At 39.5% G+C, this 18,846-nt stretch overlaps 1 protein-coding gene across 1 annotated transcript in view; it reads left to right on the forward strand.

Moving 5' to 3' along the window:
• Positions 1–1,120: 1,120 nt before the first annotated feature.
• MRTFA (myocardin related transcription factor A) overlaps positions 1,121–18,846 on the forward strand; it is a 48,954-nt gene continuing 31,228 nt past the window's right edge. Inside the window, exon 1 of the mRNA XM_027680170.1 lies at positions 1,121–1,625. Within this exon, the coding sequence (XP_027535971.1) occupies positions 1,499–1,625 (127 nt within the window). The 5' untranslated portion in view covers positions 1,121–1,498. The remainder of the gene's footprint in view (positions 1,626–18,846) is intronic.

The raw sequence follows: 18,846 nt of genomic DNA on the forward strand, positions 1-18,846 counted from the left end.
TGAAAGTACTCAGAAATTTCACTGATGCCATCCAGCATTTGGTTGAACACCACCTTTCTTAGGTATTAGCTTCATTATTAGAGACATTTTTTTCCCTATGATTGTAATTCCAGCCTTGCTTTATAAAACGGCTTGAATGCCTCTCCAGCTATTTGGAGATGAGAAATTTTTGTCTCAATTAGGATGGGAGCACAATATGAATTGGAGACTGTTCCTACAGTGTTTAGAGTATTCACCTCTTTATTTTTGTAATGTCCATGCGGTTATCTTTGTTTCAGGCTTGTAGAATGACACTGATTATTCTTTATCTTTTTTTTTCCTGGAAAGATACAAGAATACTTTTTTTAGGTATTGGACAACTATCTTTTTTTGGTTTTGTTTGTTTGTTTGTTTTTTTCACCTCAGACTTTATTGCACCTTTTGTGATTCATTTTTAGCAAGATTAAAACCCAACAAGGCCACCAGCTGTATGGTGAGAGTACCTCCTGGCTGTGGCTTGGATAGAATGTGTTTTCTCCTGGCCACTTCCAATTCCAGTGCCATGGTGGGCAGTATGTATGACCAAAGTTTGTCAACCATATGGCGTCTGTTCATGATGCACATGAAAAGAGCGCCAGATGAGGTGACTGTGTCCATACAAGCACAAATTCTGAAGTTCTAGTGCTTGCAGAAGAGGGTTATTGATTTGGGGTTGCAGATTATCTTCAGGTAGGTGTTTCTACTAGGTTGGTAGAAAGGATTTAAGGAAGAAGAGATGAGAATATGTGCTTGTACAGAAGTAGCCTGCTGTTATCTGTATGTGGTCTCAGAGCAAATGCATAAGAAAACTGTTTCCTGAATTATCTGTTCATCTTTCTGCATAACGAAAACTCTGAGAGTTTAAGCAAGAGGAAAGAAAAGGCATGTGGCTTCTGTGCTCAGAGCAGTGGTGTTCTCCTGGCTGTGTGCACAGCGTGCTTACAGTGGGGAGGTGCAGGGGGAGAGAGGGTACTGCTCAATCACATGATATTGCCTGTCTGGCAGGTGTCTGTAGTGTGAGTAGAGAAACCAACTGTTCACTATTTTGGGTGAATGAGGTTGGCTGTTACTGCAAGTGGCCCCACGAAGAAGTCCATGCATCTGTTGATAAGCAGTGCTCTGCATACTGGGATCCTGAATGCTTATAGCTGCTTGCTGAAACAGTGAAGATTCTGTCTCAGCTTTGAGATAGTAGGAAGAAAAATTTTTCCAAGAGACTTGCTGATTTTAAGCTTTAGATGTTGGCTGTCAGGATTTGTCTGTGCCTCCAGAACCTCTCTGTTCCTATGCAAGCACAGCCTTGGAATCTAGCAGTAAACTGATTTTTTTTTTTCCACTCTACCACTCGGTGCACTGACCGAAGCCTAGTAGAGAGGGATTGACGTTGGGTCTCTTGTGAGGATTTAAGCACCCCTTCCACTTGCCTGGGACGCCTCCTGCATTACAGAATCTGCCTTCAGGTCCAGGGATTTCCTCTAATATGTTGGATAAAGCCAAGACACTCCAGCCTGCCTATGTCGGGATTGTGCCGCTTGCAGAGACTGTGTCAAAGCAAGGGAAAAGCTGTTCAGGCACATATCAGGATTCATACCACAGCTTACGAGAAGGTTAGCAGACTCTGCTTTCTTTATTGTAGACACTGTATAATTAATTTGTGGTTTTGCTTTTGTTTTGGTTTTTGTTGGGGTTTCCCCCCCCCCCCTTGCATATTGAATCTGCCTGCTTTTTCTTTTCTGGGCAGTAGTCCAGATTTTGGGTTTCCCACTGAGTCCTGTGACCTGTTGTCCCTGAGGGTGCTCAAGCATGTCACTGGACAAGCCTGGAGCACTGTATGTAGTGACTTGCAGTGTTGGACCTTGAGACAATTTCACTTGCATTTGGGAGTTTTTAATTTCAAACTTTTTCTTCCTCTCCCCTATGTCTGTAGGGCTCTTGTGAACAATGTTTTAAGGCTGTTTCATTAAAGGTGTAAAGGCTTGTTCTGGAGTATCATGTTTTCAGTTTCTATATGTTGTTGTTTTGAGAGTGTGCAAGGAGTGTGGTGTATATGTATAAATGTGATTTTTAGATAGTAGCGTACTGCAAATATGTGTGATTTTTTTAATGACAGTTTGACAATTCTGAAAGATTGTGTAAACAAGCAGAGGTCAGGTTTCAGGGAGTGATACCTAGAAGGAAAGAAGAGGATCTGGAGGTATTGAAAAAGATAGAGAAGATGAAAAAAGGCAGTGATTGATTCATAGCGCACAGCATAATAAATAGCAACAAACAGGAACTGGGAAAAGATTACAGAGAAGAACGGCAGAACATCACAAAATGCCAATAGCAAACATAGCAATATTTGTGTTTTGTCAGAAATATTGGAACTGTCTGGCTACAAGTGAAATTTTAGCAGGAACTTGCAGGAGTGAACAATGATCTGGAGTACAGTGGCCTCAGAAGTAAGGTGGTGACTGATTTCAAGAGCGAGTAATGTCATCTGAGAGGAGGGGAAAATAACTTTTCAGTGACATTTTGGAGAACAAGGTAAAGTAAAGGGGGAAGGAGTTGAGGACAAGAATCCAAATAGAATAAGACCATGTTTGTTGCATAAAGATGACCAGCATGTAGAAGAGGATTTTAGCAGTTGCAGTTAGAGGATTTTTCTCTCATTTGTAGCTCTAGGCCTGCTGAGGCTGCCAAGTAAAACTGCTAAGTTTCTGCCCCCAACTGTCACTCCCCCTACCAAACCTCTTTATCATCTATCAAGAGTTAGCTTGTTATTAGCTTTTAAAAATATTGCTGGTTTTTGTTGCATGTTTTCATTGGAATATTCTTTGTTGAAAAAATATGGAAAAGAAAAAGAAAACTGAAGTCACAGTCCTCAAATTCAAGTTCAGGAGTTATAAATCCATTAGTATAGGCAGTGTTCCCAGATTACTTTATCTGCTCTGGAAGCAAAGAGCTGCAGCACATCAATCTTGTGAGATAAAAAACAACCCCAAATTTTAAAAAGCCAGAACTTGCATCTATCCTGTATTTGCAAGGCATTGATTTTCACAGAAGGTGAGCATTCTGCATTTGGATGTGCCAGGGTACATCTTTCATCCAGTCACTAAATATCACAAGCTGTACAGTGGGATAAAATGCAGAATGTGGAAAAAGCAATTCTGTCTTACTTTGAACAATATAAAAAGGTTTGTCACTGTCTCAAGTTGAAGTTAATTAAGGCCATTGAAATCTTGTATAATTCTGATTGTTGAAAAAGCTGTGTAGACTCTGCAAAGTAGCAACACCATCAGCCTACCCCACTGCTAATTCTTGATACTCTAATATCATATGTGATGAGGAGGTAACTGCTTTCCACCGGCTACCAAATGAAGACAAATAGATGCTGCCAGCTTCTTTCATATCAGATGAGGAAAATAATAACCCTTTAGCTTTGCTGCTGCTCCATTCAAGTCTCCTGCAGTCTGGGGATACCTGTTGTGTTTATGCTGTAGCCTGCACTGTATTTTACAGAGCCAAATCTTACTGGTAGCGGAGACACAGATGCACCCACGTGTAAACCCTTATGGAAGCTCTGGAAGTCCATAACTAGCATTGAGCTGAAACTATAATGACTGTTGTACCTTACTTTCTGGTCCCTCTAAAAATGGGATGGCTTAGTTTTGTTGTCACCCAGAAGAGAAAATTCATGCATTTCTCTTCCTCACTTTTTACACCTCTTAATAAAACTGGGCAAACAAGGGCTGTCTGTATTAATGCTCGCAGTGCTCATACCTGTTCTCTTAATGATCCTCATGAGAAGTGGATATCTGGAATAGACTATGTCTTGCTTCCTTGCCTCTGGAAAACAAATGGTCTCCTAAATCTGATTTATTTCCTTTTTTTTAATTAGGACTTGACATTGAAGTTTGGAAACTGGTGATCCTTTCCTCACATGGGGAAGTCAAAGAACTTATGTGTGTATTTTTCGAAATATGTGTTAGGGCAGTTATTTATAAAATTCCTAGAATTCAGGAATCCATAAACATGTTTTCTATTCAAGAATGCCTTGGAATGATTTAGTTTTCAAATAACAGAGCCCGGTTTGCAGTTCCTAGACCAGTTAACACAACCGTAGGGTACCCCCTCATGAAAGATATGAAGAGGGAATTGCAGAAAGCTGCTCAAAACCCAGTTAGTGTTCATGTGAGTCTAGCTTAGAATTAAATACTTCCAAAACTAAATTCCAACTTTTCCACCTCTGTACTACCTCTTTAATTCATTGCTCTTAAACTAAACACTTTTTTTTGGCAAGTCCTCCCTTCAAAAATGTTCAGTGTGACTCGGAGGCTGACAGTGAGACTCACCTGTCTTTTTCCAAGATTTGTATCTCAGGGCCCAGACACAGGAACAAGTTCCTGCATGCCATCTGATCTGCACTAACTGTGAGCACATTCTTGGTCTGCAGCAAATGGGAGGTAATTTGAGTTAGCTTAGCCTTTGATTAAACTATTAATATCTGTTCAGTACTTTGAAGAGATCAGGAGTCATACAAGTGCTTGTTAACATACGGCTTTCTTCAGGAGTGATCTAGACCTTGCTGTCATTACACCTGCGGGCACCTGAAGGTCCAGCTGGCCCGTGGCTGTGCCTCACCCAGTGGGGGTCAGAAGAACCTACACGTGTAGACTTGGAAGCTCTCAATCCCAGGGAGATCCCTGGTAATAGGGCAGCCCCTGTGCCTGAGGCATTTCACGGGAATGCAGGGTGACATTTTTCTGTAAAGGGTGATCTGTGTCTTGCTGCTTCAGAGTGGACCTGAAGATGTTGTGGTAGATGTCAAAGCGATGCCTCATGCAAATGCAGGGGTAAGCAGTGTCAGAAACCAGTCACAAAACACACAGATGCCTTTCTGAATTATGGCCTAATGCATCCCACTGTTCGGAATTATTTATGCAAGTAGTGCTCTGACACATTAAAACATAGAAAATGGTGTTGAACGTACGGGGAGCTCATCTGCTGGCATTTCGTGTGGCAAATCCAGAGGCACACCAGAGGTATGTAGTTAAGACTCCCTGCAGCCTCTTGTTGCAACCATGGAGTGTGACTATGCTTAAAGAGGTGCAATGAAGGTAAGATAATAGTATATTTATGTGAAGTGGCTTGAAGTTGGCTGGCAATTTTAATTTATTTTTTCTTAATTGCCAGTGTGCCTTGTTTGACTTTGAGGACTAGAGGTGTTTCAGAGTATTTGTTAACTTTATGACACGAGTGGGAAGCTTAGGGAAAGGGTTAACACTGAATGACCAGTGTTTTTATAAGTCAGTTGTTATCAGTGGAAGGAGAGTCATAACATTATCTCTGGAGTTGAATTCACATATTTTTTTGGTTCTAATGCCCTAATGTGTTTTTGGTTTTTTTGGATGTGACATGTTTTCCCCTCTTGCAGTTTACTGAACTATTCCTGTCAGTGTAATGATCCCCAGCTGTTGCTTTAGTCCTAGCTATTTTCAAGCTGGGAATGGGAAGAGGAGGAGGAGAGGGACAGAGGCTAACTTGTTTACCACACTGTGATATACTTAATTTGTCAAAAAAAGGCTACTGTGGTGCTTTCTTTAGTGCAAAGTCATACTAAAAGGAAAGAGTTGCAGATTTGGTCCTGCAAGAGGTGTAAGGACTCAATGCATGCAGAAAACAAAAAATAATAGAAAGTGGGTGTGGTGCGATGAGTACAGCTGTCAGTAGCATTTATGCAGACAATGCTTTGAACTAGTAACGATATCAAGTAAAATTTGCAGTGAGTACTTTCCTGCCCTGTCAACTGAATTTTCTTCACAGTTTAACTGAGCTTCGTGTTCAGTGGCAGTGGTGTTGAGGTACCGATAATCCCAGCAACTGGAAAACATGTTAATAAAGTTTGAAAAAACTTGGATGGCTTTCAACTTACTGATTTTTTTATAATTATCTGTTGTTTCTTTTTTGAAGAAAATATCTGTATTTTTACTTTTAAACAGCAAACGGCTGATGCTTAGACTTCCTGGGAGCTGTTGAAAAGCTTTTTTGAAACAGAACTATGATTTTTAAACTCAAATTGCTGGTTTTTAATCCAGAAACAATTTCTGCAGTTGACATGCTTGTTCAGAGTCCTTGCTAGGCAGATGTCACTGTGACTCTCTTACTCAAACATGAGGGTCAGTGACACTTGTGGTTTTTCTTTCTGTTTTTGGATCCACCTCAGGCTGCCTATGTAAATTTTATCTCAGTACTTTTATCATCTCTAAGATCTGTCAGTAACCTCAGATTTTTCATCACCTGCAAGTCGTTGGTCAACAACTTAGTGAATATCTATATAAAAAATAAGTGCCTGCTTAGATCTTTGATTTCATGCCTCAACTCTCATATCTTCAGTCTTTTCTGAGCATTGAATTACTGCTGCATCAATAAATTTTAATCCAAAATGTAAAAGCAGCACATTTCTTGGCAAGAACCTCTGCAGCCTATGGTAGAAAATGGGATATGACTCCTGATGTAGCTTAAGTTTATCAAGTTAAAGCGTGTAGTGAGCCTGCGGGGCAAAATGTGTTCCTTTTTCTTGCAGGAAACCTGTGAGCAGATGTATAATCTGCTGAAGGGCATTATCATGAAGCAGAGTTCATGGTTTTCTTTCTTTTACTTGGGCTAGTAAAAGTAGATGCAGTGTTTTTCCCTGGCATGTAAAATTTACTAACCTGGAATCTCTCCAAACTAAGAGCAAACCTGCAGTAGCTGAAATACTTTGCAATATGGTGATTACTAAGAAGAACTAAAAAATGGTTTTTTTGCTCATTAGTGTATTCAGGATGTTTCCTGGTGTTCAATGAGATGGGTAGAAATGTGCAGGTGACCTTCTATCAGAGTTTATTGTGTCTAATATCAACATTCTTCCAAGTAAACAAAGATTTGAACTTACCAGCCTGTGGATCTGCCATCTAAAGTTAGACTTGGCCTGATGCAGCTAACAAGAAATATGAAAGGCCAGTAATAAGGAAGAGGGTATATTGCTTTGTGACATGGATTCTTTGCAAAATTAATGGTGAAAATTGGTGAAATGCAGGCTTTCTGGACAATCTCATTTTAATACTGGCTTTCAGAAATAAACAGCTCTAAAGAAAATCTTTTGTTAAAAAAAATAGCTTTTTGAAAGTTTTCAGTGGAAGCCTATGGATTTTTGTCCATGATAGGGACAGGAATCGTCTGTTGCAATCATGCTTGTAAAGATTTCATTCTGTGGTCTCCATCCCCTAAGGCATCTCGTGGGCCTGTCACCATTCTGAGGGTATTTCCCATAATGACTGTGTTGCACCCTACCAGCTGACACATTTAACATCTTTCTGGTAACCTTCCTTACTGAAACACTTGTCAGGGCACAGCTGGATTGCTGAGGACAGAGCTGGCTGATGCTCTCCGGGTGATAGAAGGAAGAGATCCACTTTTGATTTTCTCTGTGTGGAGTTTCCCTAGCTTCATGCTGCTCCATGTTTGTCTAGTATTCAGTGCATGGAGACTATAGCTGTGGTTTTTGTAGGAATTGAATGTTGATGTAGCTATGTTCTTTGGTTACTCACCTCTGCAAATTTCACAGCAGTGCTTGAAGGCAGAACGTACAAACTTCCGTTGCATAATTTGGTCAGTACTACAAGCAGCATATAACCTGTCCCTGAAAACAGTGTGGGTTTCATTACTTATTTTGGTGGATGCTCTTTTGATGCGCTTTTTCATTACTTTCACTTTCCTAGGCTTTCATGCCTCTTTATGCGTCCCACTGATGTGTAGGTCCTTCTAAGCCTGCTTCCAGCTCACTCCCTTTTCCACGCTCCAATGTCAAATTCTCCCTTTTCAGAAGTGGAAGGCAGCATTTTAGAAGTAGATGCTAAACTAATAGTACCTTTGCGTCTCTCTGAGAGACTGTTTTAGTGCTGCTAATAATATCTGTCACACTGACTGCAAGCAGTTTAGGGCAAGGATTGTATCTTCAGGGCTGACATGTGACAGTTGATCTAAGTACAGCAGTTGCAAACACTGTCCCCACGTAGCCATCTTCTGCCTCACTGCTGGAGGGAGCAACAGAAGGGAAACGTGTCTGCCTTTCACTTGCTTTTGGTCAGTATGTTAGTGAAAGCCCATCTCTTTCAGCAGTTGGAGAGAATCTGGCAGTGTTTGTAATCAGTGTGGGAGTACCTGCTGCTGCCGGCAATGCCCTCTGTGCCCTTCAGTAGAGGACTGAGCCAGCAGGAGCATTTTAAACATCTACAGAATTTGTCCACCAGTCTGAAGTCAGTGGCCACACAGGCCATTCTGGACTGCTGGGGTTTTTTAGCTTGCTAGTTGACCTGTTACACAGAATTATATTATTTCAATATTTATAGCTATGATAACACTTGAGAACCACATTAAGCCTCATAGCTGGATTTGTTTTTAATGGTGTGGATCTTCCCTCATGGAGAAACCCAAGAAAGTCTGTCCTGGAGATCTGTAGTTCAGAGTTTTGAAAGAAAGTAAATATCCAAAGAGAAAGGAAGTAGAAAGCAGTAGATAGATGTTGTGTGGTCAGTTCAAAGATTTTGAGGGACTTAGATGTGTTGTTTTATGTGTAATGCAAATTTTGGGGATCAGCTTCCATGTTGGGCTACTGTTGAGGAACTGATATCTAATGTAGAGTGATATGATGGTCAAAGCTGAATCTTGTAACTTTTTTACATTTAGGAACAGAATTCTAATAGAATTTGTATTTAAACTCTAAAGAAGGTGTCAAACTGTTGCAGCACAGAGGCCAAAATCTTTGAACCTCAAATGACATGATTGTGGCATGTGTTCTTCGCAGTCTTTGAGAAAACAGCAAGGATGTTTCTCACTACCGTGAATTGAAAAAATATGGTAATTCCTTGTAGTATCCACCTGAAATTCTTGCTAAGAGAGGATGCTAGGGCTTGGACAGAAGCTGATGACAAGAATGCTAACTAGATAGGGAATGCTCTGAGTCTTTATTTTGCATGTAATATGCACATTGGACAAAGCCACTTTTGTTTCATGTCCCATGAAATAACTGTCAACACGATGAACCGTCTGAAGCTGGGAGATGCTCAAGCTAGCTAATTTAAAATTATAAGGGCCAGCTTTCTGAGTTCTCTATATAACTAGTTAATTACTTTTGCTAAAGAACTGCTGGATTTGTATTTAAATTTGCATACTTCTAAGTCTTTTTTTCTACCACTTGTAGAAAAACACATTTGCTCTCATTTGCATTTGGTTTCAGTCAGCCAAACATCTTTAGGTGGTTAAGAATCTGAATGGTTTTCGAAATACAGAATTATTCCATGTTTTAGTGGAAACCCCCAAAACACAGCTCATATGTCGAGGTGTCCCAGCTGTTGCCACAGAAGATCTGCGGTATCTTGACTATTAGATGATTCTTGTGAAGGAAACTTTTAACCTCTATCTGCAGAGGGTGCCCTGTGGCAGAAGGAAGGCTGAATCATTGGGCCAACAACACAATCTCAGAAATGTTTGAGGAAGTTTTCAACCTCGATCTGTGAGGCTCTTAGTACACTGGAGCACTCAGCTGTAGCAGAAATTGAAGTCTGGGAGGTGAACTATGAAGGAAAAATATTAGACCATGTCTCTTGATGCTCTCATCATCAATTTTAGTGTTATGAACGTGTCTAATCAATCATGTGTTTTATGGATGTGTCTTGGCACTGCCTCAATACTTGATATTTTTTCTGCTTCGAACCTCACAAAAACACATCCCTTGAGCCCAGAGTTTTAGATACAGTGAAAAATTGTTTGGATTCTGCTGTACCTCCAAACATGTTTTTTCTTTTTTCTTCTGTATAATTTTTCAGAAAAAATATAAAAACTCCTATTTCCCATCTTTATGGAAAGCAAAAAGGTTGGATCTCTTTCTTGTTATAGGCAGAGATACCTCTATCTTTACAAGAGAAAAAATGAAAAGGGTTCAAACTTGTTTTTCCCTTGTGTAGCTTGCCTTTTGTACTGTCATGTTAGTAGACAGCTGTAAATCTAATTGTCAGGATATATCTACCCATTCCTTCTTTTTTCTCATTTGTCCCCATCTGCCATGTCGTATTAAATTATCTGAGAGAATTTCTTTCTAGGGTTGTCTTTGCAAGGTGGTTAAGGGCAATGTTAGTTCCTCCTTGTTCATTGTTTCATGGGAATATACAAATCACTATAGACTGTGACTCACATTTTCACAGGAGTTGGGAAATTCTCTCTGTTTTTTCACCCTCAAGACTTCTCTTCCACCTACAGATAGTAACAATGAGTATATAGATGGCATCAACAAGCACTGATTACAGATACAACAAGCACTAATTACAGATAATATTTACTATATTATGATACCAGTGGGTCAATTTTAGGTAGACCTTTCCACCTAGGTATTTTGTTACAGGTCATCTTGTTGGATCATGCATGGTAGCCAGATTCCATAGATATGGATATGTGCCTAGTTATTCACACACTTAGCTTTCACCTAACCAGTATTACTGAAACAGAATGATTTTATAAGAATCAGTACACTGTACAGAAAGCAAACCAACTTTTCCTGTTGACAAGCTTGTTGCACATTTTTACATGTTGCATATCTTACTAAATATACCACGTTACATGTATTTCAGGTTAATTTCTTAAAGTTGTATTTTAACAGTTTCAGCAAGTGCTGAAATGGACTATTAGGCTTACCAAGATTTTATGGTCAAGAGTCGGCTTCTGTGTGTTCAATAGAAAGACTTACGTACTAATAGTAATAAATTTATCTATTTAAAAATTTTAGTATCAAAGAAGACAAAGCTGGCATTGCATTAAAAAGTAGCAGTGATTAAAATGGCATTAAGTCTCCATAAGTCTTATGTGTTTAATGGAAATGGCAGGAGTTAAGTCACGGAGAAAGAACATAAAGGTAAATGCTGTAAAATGCACTGGCTGTAAAACTGCTCGTCTTAATTATAAATAAACATGAAAAGAACCCTGCAAAATTCAGCATAACTTTTGTAGTAATAATCAAGTTTGCAAATATTTAGAGTCACATACATGAGTAGCACCTGTGAAATAAGCATGTTCAGTTGCGTGCAATGTTGAGGACTAAGGCTGTAAACTTCTAAGGCTATAAACTGATTCTTCCTTTGATATCTGCACATTTTACCACCCCAGAATGCCAATGCTGACTTGAGCCTTTGAGAACCACTAACAGGAGTAACTGTTCTGTCCTGTCTGGATCTTAGATCATATTTATATCTTGGTACTTGGATGGTGCTACTGTTTTTGTTATGTAATGCTGTGTCCTAACAAAACTAAAATTACTGTAAACTGTAGTTTTACCTTCTAAATACAGTTTTGAATTAACTGTGATCTCCACATGTATCAAATTTGGTACGAAGCCTGAAAAATTACCTGCTGAGGTAGCTTGTTGTTCTGTGCTCACAATGTGAGCTGGCTACCTTGTGGTAATATACAAGGATGGAAGGAGATCCTTTTACTTTTGACTGTGTACATGCTTCTGATTCCATATTCTTTGGGGACCACTTTCCTCTGTAGGTTGGGATTTTTGATTCTGATAAATTACCTGTATCAAAGAATCTGTATTTATCTGTCTCCACTAAGAGATCTATTTAATGCTTCATAAAATTGACTCATTAAAAGATAATACATGCAAGTGTTCCATCATCCTTTGAAAATATTTTTTTTAATGTTTCCTATTTCGTATTTCTTTTTCAGTAACATCCTCCCAACAAAAAGGGACTATTGCTCTATACCTGTTTTTTTTTGTTTCTAGTAGCCAAAACTAGTCTTCTGGAACATGGTCATATAAACAAGGCATCTAATATATCAGCAGACATATGTAAACTACGTGTCATGTCAATGTTTTTATATGACCCAAGAACATTTTGGGCTGTAGAAGCTTTGAAGAGTGTGATTATATCAGGAAACAAGCCTTCTTGTCCTAAGGGTGAGAGTCAGTTAATTTTCTCTCTTCCTTCTCTTTTTATGTTCTTAATTGACCAGTCGCTCCTTTTTCTGTACTTTTCAGCTGCTTTTAAAAGCTTCTGGGCATTTCAGAGCCTGAAAGCTTTTAGAAGTGCTGGATGGAAAAAGCCAACTCTAGTGTTATGTGACCCACATTGCATCTTTGGATTATTACTAGCACATCTCCTGTGAAATATTTTGAAAATTGTTGCTTTGGAGGTGAAGGATGTGCTCTGTTTTTCTAGAATCACTTGATGGAGGGTTTAGATCTACATCAGGCAGAATTGTATTCCTGTTCTCATCTGTACAAATTTTTAATGTTCTCATAAACTTCCTAAGAGGATAAGAAAGTAAAGGTGGTCATGAAAAAAGTTTCAAGTCCTCCATGCTAGACGCCTTTGAGGCAGCTGAATGGCTTTCTTGGTTAAACCTCCTCTTCAGCTTTGTTCCTACAATCATCTGTGTTGGACCAGCACAGCTGGGTAAGGAGTTTTATCAGTGTTCCCCAAGTTGGCATGAGACACCTTTCCAGCTCAGCATATTGCAGCAGGACATGCTGATTTCTGCAGTGCTACTAAGAAATCTGCTTTCATCATTCATATGATGTGCAGTAGGGAACTGCTCCTTGATCCTGGTTTTGTTTCCTGTTCAGGATCTGCTTCACAGACGTCCTCTTTGGGTGTAAGGGAGAGTGATCCCAATCCTATTCCTCACAAAGAGAAGACCACAGCATGAATATAAATAAGTGGCTTTTGCCTCTAGTGTGAAAGGTTCTTATAACAGTTGAAGAGACCAAAACAAATTTTCTTTCTAATCTTTACCCTCCCCAACTCCATTTTCTCCGTAGCATGGTTGCTAAGGAAGAGCTGAGGAAGCTGCCTGCATTTTAATAGCAGCCATTGTTGCCTGAGTAGAGAAAAGAGGTAGTGGAATGAGAGATAGTCTCAAATAGTAAAGAAATAAACTTCTACTTAACTGTCCCTTTGCCCAGGCTTGCTCCAAGATATTCTTTAAAATGCATTGAGATGAATAGAACCCTATGGCTCCTATTCCCAACAGTGGATGCTTGCAAATTGTGAGGATCAACAGTGTATCTTCTGCTTCTCCTTCACCCCACTGAGGGACATGAGTTTCTGGCATCCCTTTTCCAGGGCAGCAAAGTGTCATATAATCCCTGCAGTTTGGGTGTCATTTACAGTCTGCTTCACTTAAATGCTTCTCTCTTAACTGCACAGTCTGCTTAAATGCAAAGCCAGCATGTATTCCCCATCAGCAGTTAGTGGATTAAAATGCTGTTAGGCTCAGAAAAATGCCTTTAAAGAAAAGCCCCAAAAGTTAGCTTTTCTTTGTTGATAACCCCCATTCTAGCACATTCTGTGTGGTGTGGGGTGTGTTGTCGACAACATCAGAAAAATGCAACTCTAAAACAAAAAAAGTAATCCGCCTCAGCAATTTAAGTAGTTTAAAATTAATTTTGACCATTGTATTCTCACTCATTGATCACAAACTATCAGAGTTGAATTTTTCTTAAAGTTTCTTGTGGACACTACAAAAACTTTGGTTCACTAACCTCCCTTAGCTGCTTCTATACAGAAAGGTGTTGCAGCTGGAGTTTAGCTGCCCCTGCTGGTGTTTGAACAAGAATCTAATCTGGCTTCCTGTTGAAGCAGGAAATGGCTAACACAAGTCAATATTTGTTTTGTAAGGTGGCACAGCTGAAAAATGCTCAGAGACCATTGTATGGTGTGAAGGAAGGGTTTTCTTACCATGTTTCCAAGAGACTGAATTCAGTCAGAAATGTAGGATACGGCTTCCACCGAAAACAACAGCTGGTGCACTACATATTCAAAAGCTGAATTGGGCACTGGCTACTGGTCAAATGTGACTATTTCATCAGAAACTTAGAAAAAGGTTCTCTTCTCAATGTAATTAGAAGGGCTACTGGCCAAGTGGTAAGTGGAAAGGTGGCTTCATCCTTCAAAGCAGTAGTTACACAGCACTGTGATGTCTGAGTTAGGGGCCCCAGTTCTGCACAAACAGCTGTGACAATTTTGTTCAGCAAATATCCCATGTTGTCAAAGCTGTCTTTTATTGTTGCATATTATAATTAAATTGGTTGCATACAGGCTGTTGGCTTAATCTAACGGTGTTATACACATTGGACTAAAAAATTGGGCTTAGTGCCATGTTTCCTTAGGCTGTGTTCTCTGACCCTCACAAAGTAAACATAGTCAGACCTACTCAGTGCTAGCCCAGTGAAAATTCTCCTAAAATACCTTTGTTGCTACAGAAAGGTAGAGGTGTTGAACTAAGTGACAAGTTTCCATCCCAGCTCATGCTGTATTGAAGCTGTCTTGTGAGTTAAGAGGATGCTGTAGCACAGTGCATTCAAAATGGGCTGTGCATGCAGAGGTGGTGAACAGCATACAAATAAATGACTGTGAACCCTTATGAGCATTAAATTGCTTTTTAGTGCTTTTACTTACGCTTGCACTTTCCTCAGCTTAGATAATGAAGTTAGGCTAATTTCACTTGTTCTTCAGTGGTTTCTCTTCCTAATCACATGGTTTATTCGTTGGGTTGCAAGGATGAATTTTTCTATCAGGCAGACTGCTTTCACTGAATTTACGAAATAAATCACGTCTGTGAGCATTCAGCCTTCATAAACTTCATTAATATGAAGTTTATGTCTTGCACTCTCCCATTTTGCATGGGTATCCCAGCCTGAATTCCAGAAAGTTCTGCCTCCCTCAGCCCCTCTATAGGATTTCATTTATCCATAGCAGCCTTCCTTCCTTCCTGTTCTGCACTGCTGCTCGAGCTGTCTCTCTTGTAATCCACCCTATGTGGATTAATCATAACCTTGGTTGGGCAACCTTGAGTATCACTTGGGATTCCTTAGAAGAAAAGGTTTTGTAGCAATGTGAACACAGACTCCTTTTGGCAGTAAGTCTGTATTCAATATGACATTATATGAAGCCTCACCACAAGCTGCAGTTCACAAGCCATGTGTTTCCCTTCACTAGTTTTTAAAAAATAGGAAATGCAGAATATTTTTTTAATTTGTTGTCACAAACCTGTCCTGGTATGTGACATAGTCTTTAAAATGAGATTTTTATTTTTTTTTCAACCTTGAAATGCAGAGATGCAGAATCTGCAGTCTAGTCACACTACTAAATACAAAGTGTGGTTTAGAAATAGAAGAGCTTTCAGACATGTATGTGTAAGGGCAGGCACGCTGCTGCAGATTTAGACAACGAGCTGCAAAAAACAACTTGGCTCATCGTAGATATTTGTTTTTGCTTCTGCTTGCTACTAATGCACTGCTGTGCTACAACTGGAATTGTAAGTGTCCTGAAAGTGTCCATAGGGGTGCAGCCTCCCTATATTAAGTATATACTGCTGAATCTGAGCTGCCTCCAGCTATGAGTAGCTGGTCTTGAAATATGCCTGTGGCTTCCCTGTTGAGGAAGTTTTATGCTGAGATGAACAAAAAATAATCTGACTTGCTGTATTTTACTAACAGGGTATCTCTGTTGATGGTAGCTATATCGCAATATTATTTGTCATTTAATACATCCCCCACCACCTCAGTTCTCTGCTCCTTCTCTGAAACTGCTGGCAGCAGTCCTCTATACTAGCTCCCAAATTTCTCTGAAATGTTTTACTAACTTTTGGAACAGTCCATTAGTGATATAAAAGCCTTGTTCAGACATTAATTCAGAACTTTTCATACTTGTGAAATAATTAAATTATGCCCAGTTTCGAGTGGGAAAATCAGACAAGCATACAAAGCCCACAAAATGTTGCATAGACTGTGTCACAAGTTGAATGAAAAGGTGAGTAGAAGGGTACCAGTTTGGAACTTATTTTCTGGCCAGCAGTTATATACTCCCCTTTATATGACCTGATTTATTCTTAATTTGAAAATTAATTTAAAGGTTAATTGCAGGGATAAAGGAAACAGAAGATTGTTTATTTGTGATTGAAAGACTTACACTTCAGTCTGTCTTAGAGTAACTTTGAATTTCTCTGGTCATTCTAGACCTTTGGCTGAGCTCCATGTACAACAGCCTTGGATTGGTGCTTGGGACATCTGTTAATCTATATATAGGATTCACACACTTGCACATGTAAACAGGTGATCTCCTAAATATATGAAATGGCATTGGGAACTCCAAGTACTTATTTAAGCTGAAATGTAATCAGAAGTGAACTGAAATAATCCTTTTTGCCTTCTTCCCTGCCACAAAAGTAAGCTGTCCTGGGAAAAAAAGTGCTTTATGTGCTGATTATAACTTGTGCTTAATATATATGTATATTCATTCATAAATCCAAGGAATTACTTAGCGCTTATTAAAAGTATTCTGAAAATAATCCTTTTTTTATTCTCCACTTTAGTTCTCTTGATAGTTGCTAGTTTCTTACTGTTAAGGGACATAGGGTTTAAAAATAAAAGGTGTGTATCATGGGTAGAGAAAAAGGGTAGTAGATGGTAACTGATAAAGAAGTAAGATATATTTAGGAAATTCATAAGGGAAACTGAAGTCACAAACGGAATTTTAAGTCATTTGATGAAGTCTATAGCTGTCTGGCTGAGACTGATTCTAATAAATCTGAGAACAGCAGGGAGACTTCAGAAGAGCGAAAGACCAGTAGCATTTTGCCTCACTGCAGAAGGAGGATGAGTGAGTAAAGACTGGCTCATCTGCTATCAGTTCCAGGAAGAAAACAGTGGAAAATTTGATAAAGAATTTAGATGGTATAAGAACAGTATAATCACACTGTTCAGCTTTTTAGTTTGTGAAAACGGCTCTGCTCAAATGTTATTTTGTTGTTTGGGTATGTGAAATTTGGTTGCTAGAGGTTTTGTCTGTTTGTAATAGACTTTTATAACGTCTTTAACTTAGTAGTGTGGTATATTTTGGCTTTAAAAAGTATATTTGAATTTATTGAAGTACTGCTTAGTTGGATTAACAACTGACTGTAATCATCGAAAGCGTTTTTGGTTGGGATCAGCCCTGTGCCGTCTGGAAACAAATGCAAGATGGGTAACAGTGTGGACAGAACAAATACTATGGTGGCATAAATAATGATGTTTAAAAATGGTTTAGATCATTTAGGCAAACTGAGACGGTTGAGCAAAATGTGCATCAGTACAGGTGAGGAGAGTATGCACCAAGGAGCAAAAAGTGTGTAGGAGCTTTTTGCTGAAAATCCCTGACTCTGTGAGGTGAAAGGTAAAGAGTAGGTGTAGTTAGAACTGTGAAGGAAAGTAGGTGGTCGTAGCAAATGGCAAAAAGGGCTAACATACATTACTAGATGTGTAAATGGGAAGACATGAGTAATAATAAGATTATCTGCACTTAAAGCTGGGGAGATGAACCTGATGCTATAGGTCTGCACTTTGTCTGTATACATTTAGTAAGATGTGCTAATTTAGGGTGTGGATATGAGTCCCTGAAATGGCTTACTAGTGGAAATAATGCCATGCAGTGAGAGATTTAATGGACTGCTACCTAATGGGGCAGAAATCACTTAGTAGCAATCTGCTGTTGGAAGTAGGAAGTCTAACTCCCACCTTATGGTAGTGCTGGCAAATATCTGGTGTCCTGTTTGGTAAACCACAACTCCTGGCTATATGGTCACCCTCTTAACTCACTCATGAGAGAATTACTCTGTGTTTTCAGTGGGCTGTGGTCCATGTCGTGTCAGTGAGTCCATCCACCAGTCAGGTGAGATGATGGGGGGAGTGAGAGCTTTCACACTACAGCAGCAAGCTGTTGGATCGAGTGCTCATGTAGATGCAGGTTTTAATACCCTCAAGACGAATCCAGCAAATGAAGAGCTCTGAGAGGAGGCCAGCCGTGAGGCTGCGTTAGCCCTCACTAGCACAGAAGTAGGAGTGCAATCTCATGCTGGGTAGGAGGAAGAGTCTGGAACTACCACTTCTGTTTGCAGTTTCACAGCCAAACGAAGGGCCTGTTCCTTCCCCTCTGTGTTCCCTCCTCCTCATTCTGGCTCTTGGCTGATCCCACACAGAATTACCATGGTGCTCTGTACACCCTCCCTCCCTTTCTCACTTCCACGTACTAAAGAAAGTAATTTCCTGCCAAGGATGCATATATTAAGAAACCATAGTTTGTCTTAAGAAACAGAAGAGAGGTAACTAGTTTGCACACTCTGCACACAGAGGTGCCTCCACAGGTAGGAGGTACTCCTCTCACTGTCATAAACCTTTCAAAGAAAGGTACATCAAGAGTCAGTGGAAGTGGAAGCTAGACAAATCCAAGAAGAAAATTAGGTGTGCATTTAAGAAAGGGTGATTGGCTGCTGTGCAAACAACCAAGGAAGAGCTGGATCTCTTGTTTAATACATATGAAGACCAGAACCCTTATTGGAAGATGTATCTTAGTCAAATGCAAACTGCAAATAAGAGGTTGAAAGAAACAGGTAAAATGTGATGATGTCTGTAAGTAGATGTAGGGGCATCTTCTTAAATTTTTTGATCCCTGCTTTAGGGAGTGTACAGGACAAATTTGGATATAATGTATGAAATGAATGTACTGGACAAACAAAGTACTTAAAAAAGGAAGCATAAGAGTTATAATGAGATTGCATAGTTAGACTGTAGAGCAGTTTAGCTCTCTAGCAGTTTCACAGCATTTTGTGGACTTTTCTTATGTGGACTATACAATAGACATAAGCTTGAGAGAGAAATTAAAATTAAAACAGGGGAGATACCTTGCCATTAATTTTATAATAATTTATGTTGAGTATACTTAGGAGTTTGGGCTTGATTGCAAATGGGATGCAATATCTATTCATACTCAGGTT

Source organism: Neopelma chrysocephalum, unplaced genomic scaffold, assembly GCF_003984885.1.
Source record: "Neopelma chrysocephalum unplaced genomic scaffold, ASM398488v2 Primary Assembly neopelma1_59, whole genome shotgun sequence".
In the NCBI taxonomy this organism is placed as follows: Eukaryota; Metazoa; Chordata; class Aves; order Passeriformes; family Pipridae; genus Neopelma; species Neopelma chrysocephalum.